This window comes from Drosophila persimilis, unplaced genomic scaffold (assembly GCF_003286085.1).
Source record: "Drosophila persimilis strain 14011-0111.01,24,50 unplaced genomic scaffold, DperRS2 tig00000606-arrow-arrow-pilon, whole genome shotgun sequence".
Taxonomy (NCBI): domain Eukaryota; kingdom Metazoa; phylum Arthropoda; class Insecta; order Diptera; family Drosophilidae; genus Drosophila; species Drosophila persimilis.
The window spans coordinates 1,263,916-1,269,434 of record NW_020825324.1 but is presented as its reverse complement, the minus strand read 5'-3'; the positions used below and the strand labels follow the sequence as shown (position 1 = coordinate 1,269,434).

Genomic DNA, 5,519 nt, shown 5'->3' with positions numbered 1-5,519 from the left:
AATTTCAAAGCCAGATACGTATGCCAGAAATGAAAGGGAAATCTCTCCCGGTGGAGCCCCCGCACCTGACCCTACATCCTACTCTAATTTGATTTCCATTCGGCTGGAGGGAGCAGCGTGCTGGTGTTGATGCCTACTCAAATTTTACATCAAATTTGTATTGTTGAAATTTCTTGTGTATACATTTTTGAGATTTTGATTTTTCTTTGGCATATTTTTTGGCGAATTTCTTCTAGGAGCCATTTCCAATCAATCAGCAGTGTAGTTGGGCTGCGTTGGGTGGAAGGAAATCCGTCGTCCCCTCATCTTTTTGAAGCATTAAGATTGTGTGAAGAAGTTCCGCAGGAAGATGAAGGAAATGAATCGAAATGGATAAGCCTATTTGTCCATCTATGTGAATCAAGGATTGACAATTGATCTAGGAAGTACACAGATATGGGTATGTTTTGGGAAATAGATTAAGATAAAATGAACATGTTAAATCTTGACTGAATCGTACATATGTACATATGTAAGTGAGTACATTCCAGCCAGCTTTCACTGTACTGTATCCTAGCCCATCGTTACTTTACTGTTCCATGGTTCTAGTTAATGTCCGGAGGGATGTCACCACGAGTTATGCAGAACTGCAAACTTAATTTCCTGTACATCTTCCACAGAAAGAAGAGCCACAGCAGGAGAGTGCACCACCACCACCACCACTCTCTTTCTTTCCCCCCTCTCTTGTTGCCCCTCTCATGCGAATCCCTCTGTGTGTCAGATAAAATGAACAATTGCAAAGCGAAAATGAAAATTCAGTTTGGGAAATCATCAAATTTGCAAAGCAAATGGAAAGTGCGAAAAAGCCGACTTCCCTTTTGGCTAAGAGAAGGTTCCCCTAAGTTACCTAGTTCTGGTCCTGGGCTCTACCCATTCCCATTCCCATGTCCACACCCCTCTAAAGTACTCCCAATATGGACTGAAAGAGGGGAACTTTTTCGAGGACACACCGGAAGTCAAAGTTTGAACGGAGCAAGGCAGAAGGTCAGAACGATAGATAGATAGAGAGCGAGTGGTGAGCGGAGTGAAAGTTTAATGGCAGGCACGTAGTCCAGGACACTCGGTTGAAAGGGATCCTCCTGTTGTTCCTGGGGCTGCTTCTGTTTCGGCTCCTTCTGTCCTGCTCCTGTCCCGCTCGCTATACACTTTTCTGTTTGGCGTCGCCTTTTTACATATTTAATGAAATTATTTTCAACAATTTATAATTGCCACGAGCAGTCGACCTGGCCAGTAGTACACCCCAAAGTCCTGACTGCCGTCCTTGTCTGCGTTTAGTTGAATGCGCCCCAGGGAGAATTTTGTTACCAAACAAATTATTATTACGATATACATATACATATATATGGAGAATGTATATATATGGAGAACAGGATATGTAGATGCGATATCCTTACCTTTATTCAGAAGCCTAGTCCCATGGCGCTTGTTAAGCCTCCATCGCCATCGCCTCTGTCGTTGCCTTCCTTCCTCTACCGTCTAGCACGATGCCCCTTCAGCCCATCTGAGTAATATGCGATTACATCTTTGCAAATAAAAACAAAAACAACAAGGGGGCTCCGACATCGACTTGAGATAATTTCGAGTGCGAATTTGTTGAATAAAGTCCAAATATTTGTACAACAATTTATAGATAATTATGTAGTAAATGGTAAATTATATTTTGACTGTATCTTAAGTTTGAGTTACGAAGATTAAACAACCATAACTAAGTATGATGCTATCTGTAGATATGTATTTAATTAATTGTTAAAATTGTTACCATAAAATGGATTGGTCATTATTTGGGCGCCTTATCATAGAGAACTTTTGGAGGATGACAAAACCTATCATAAAAAAGTCGATCTAATTGCTTTATGCACCTGTTATGAACACAAGATCCCGTTCCAGTGAATATATTTAGCTTAGAAGTTAGAAAATTTATCACATACCAAAAGTCTCTTTACTTTTGATGAAATACTGGAGCATTCGACATCGTACTGCTTTCTTCATAGCCACAATCTCCATATCTCTACCTACGTGGATGTATTAAAATATCTGCACCCTTCTTCTATCTATAAATAGAATTTCGTGAATCTATTAATAAAACATTTTTTTTTGTTTTGTTTTATTTTGTTTTATCTGAAAGGCTTTTTTGTTCTTTGGCACGTAATTCATTCGCTTTGTGAGTGGCAGAAGAAGAGCTTTTGAATTTTTAATTGGACATGTACTCGTGCGTGCCCCTGCCACTGCCCCCTCCATTCAAGAAGGCCTCTGGCGTGGAAAAGTGTTGCAATGATAACAATTTTGTATCTTTGCCCATATCCTTTTTGGTCTCGGCTTGTCTTGTGCTTATCATCTGACAGCCCTCGGCAGGCGTTTGTAAACCCTTATCAAAAACGAGATACGTCACATTATATCGAGCTAAAATCAGTTTACAGGATTGTGGGGACTGCGGACTGCGGGGAACCTGAGAGAGCGAGAACAAATGCCAGAACAAACATGGCCGAAAAATCTATTTCGTATTGACCCATTTTCCCTGTCACATCTGGCTAAGAGGGACTAAGGGGCACAGATGATGATTGGATGAGGGGGCCTATTGTTTTCTGTTTTTCATTAAACTCGAATCAACCCCAAATCCACCGTTAACACACATACTCGTACGCGTTCTCCGAACACAATCGCATTAATCAAACTTGGCTAATAATGCGAGATACCCGCGACCTCTGGCATCTATCCAACGGGTATTTGCCCCGTTACGGTGCAAATGTCAGCTAATGTCAATAATTTTTGGGGCTCGTGCACCATTTGGAAATGCCAGCCAAAGTGTTTGACAGTCATTGGAATAGTTCTTCGGGGCCCATCCATTGGACCCATTATCCATTCCCGTTTGTTTCGAGCTCAAATTCGAATTTAATTTGAAATTGTTGACCAAACTTTTTGGGAAAATTGTCTATACCTGGTACATACTGATGCTGATGGGGATGTACGTATATTTGTTCCTATATCGTTCCGCTTTCCCATTGCAGCTCGCTGTTGAAATCCACTTTTTCGTGATCGTATCGTAATACATATACGTATGCACGTACCTATGTACTACATATATACGTATATTTTCCACCGATCCGAACAGAACCACAAAAGGAAATAATTTTCAAATTATATTCCTGTTGTTGCCTCCACACATTTTATCCCAATTTGCCGCCCAAAAAATTAAATTAGGTAAAGATCTAGCTTTAGGTAAAGTGATTTTTCTCACGAGTATTAATTTCAGAGGATTGGTTGATCTATGTATAAGGATATCAAAAGCTCAGGGCTTCAGAGTCCGAGCAGCCTTCTTTTCATGGTTTTTTTTTTTATTGGCGAACGACTATCGTTCTTCCTGGCAGATGTTTTCCTTTTTTACATTCGTAAATTCGAGTGCTGTTATTATGATTATTATTATTGTGTAATATTCTCATGATTATTGTTATGGTTTTTGCATTTTAAAACAAATGAGACTTAAATGTGTTTGTGTGGTGTGTGTGTGTGCCAAAAATTACCCGGAAATGTTACATTTTATGTTCCTTTAACTGCCTGTCCGCGTGTCTGTCCGTTGCCCATCAATTTGACTAACTTCTCCAGACAGCCAACACACACAGTAAGTAGCACAGATGGGGGAGAGCGCGAGTGGGCGAGGGGGAAAGACAAGCTCGAGGAACATAAAAATCAAATTTCCGCATAAATTGTTAGCTCAACATTTATACTTCTTTGTGGGCACCTTACTCGAAGAGCAGCAGGGTGTATTATATTCTTGGATGTGAATGTCACTGGCGGACGGACTACCTCCGATATACATACATACGTACATATGTATGTATAGAGTACAGCTCATATAATTCGTGCAATATTTGTTTTCAATATTCGTAATCTGGTCAATAACAAGGGATTCCTTATATTTCATATACTATTTCATATTTCCTTTTTACCTCTTTTCCATATTCTTCGATTCGATAGTCTATTCTTTAAAACTGTCCATTAAATCTGCTCCACGTCCTTACCCTTTTTCCAATTCTGCAGCAGAGGGTATGATGTGGTTGGGACAGATGACTCATGTGCGCTGTTTTTTTAGACGTATGCTTTATTTGTATGTGTTGCAAATTGAGTAATTATTGCCTGGGAGACGATTTAGCGGCGATTCCCCAGAATCACCCAGTACCAATCTTAAACACACAACGCAACACAAAGTACGAGTTTGCCTCTTCGAGGAGGAGAGTTTCCGATGATGCTGCTCTGATATCGACGTGGGAGTCGAAGATATGTTCAAATGTACATACATATGTGTGCTTTATGTTTTGTGAATTCCAATTTCCAAGTGAACTAACAGGGTGGCACGACCGGGGTCTGCTGATGCATGAGTGAGTTCAGAGCAATACCATTTGGGAGCAGGCACCCCGTATGCAAAGTGACTGGGGGGGGGGGCCTTGGGCCTGGCTGAACAAGAAGCGAAGTGGTCGAAGGTATAAATACACTTGTAAAAGAACAAGTTTCTCTATATGTGATCTTGGCATATGTACTGGCTGCCAAAAGTAAAACAAAGGCATGTTTTACTTTCCAGTAAGGAAGTGGGATACGGCTATGATTTCGCTGTTACTGCTGATCAGATTTAAGAAATACGAAAACTCTCTGCGTTGCAAACATCTGGTAGGAATCATAATACTCTCGACAAGAGTGTAGACCAAAACTGAAACCGAATCGGGAACGGAACGCAACCGCATAAATGCTCAAGTTTCAGCGATTAGAGCGCCGAGTGCTGAATGCTGAGTTCTGTGACCTTGAGACGGCTGATAAGGGAGGGAGCATCGGAATCGGAATTAGAATTCGAAAAAGAAAAACAATTTTAGTTGCTCAGTTGCCTTTTAGTTGTGCACAATGAAGCGTTTATTGGTGATCTGCCTGCTCCTCCTGTCGCTGGCCCTATTCCTCGCCCCTGGCCAGGCCAGCGTTTTCCGTGGGATCCGCGATGCCTCAGAGCCTGCCGCTGATGCCGCAGATCCTCCCGCTGAGGTTGCGGCTGGTGCCGGATCCAACGAGAACGATCTGAATATTGACTCGGGGGAATCGGTGGAAGCGGTCACCGTTCCGCTGGGCATCGTGTCAATCAAGGCCCGCGTCATAGCCAAGGATCGGGCCCTCTGCCAGCAGCTTTCTCGATACCATCCGCACTATCCCAAGTGCCACGAGTACTGCAAGCGGCAGGAGCACTGGATAGGCCAGTGCTGGAGGGAGAGCTGTCACTGCATATCATAGGATATACATGCATACATATGTATGTAACTGTCGAACGCAGATGCCTCTGGGGATACATATGGAAATTGTAAATGCAATAGTTGTGCCACTACTTAGATGGAGATGAAATCTATGAAAATACAACACAGCTTTAGATGGGAGCCTGTCGAGTTTACGACTACCGGTGGATGTATCTGTAAAATTGATCTGTCAATATGTTTGTTTAATATACATAT

General features: G+C 41.9%; 1 protein-coding gene across 1 annotated transcript; it reads left to right on the top strand.

Moving 5' to 3' along the window:
- The first annotated feature begins 4,911 nt into the window (after positions 1–4,911).
- LOC6597329 lies at positions 4,912–5,313 on the top strand. The gene has a single exon (XM_026990688.1). The coding sequence runs from the start codon at positions 4,927–4,929 to the stop codon at positions 5,302–5,304; it is 378 nt and encodes a 125-aa protein (XP_026846489.1). The 5' UTR covers positions 4,912–4,926; the 3' UTR covers positions 5,305–5,313.
- Positions 5,314–5,519: the final 206 nt, after the last annotated feature.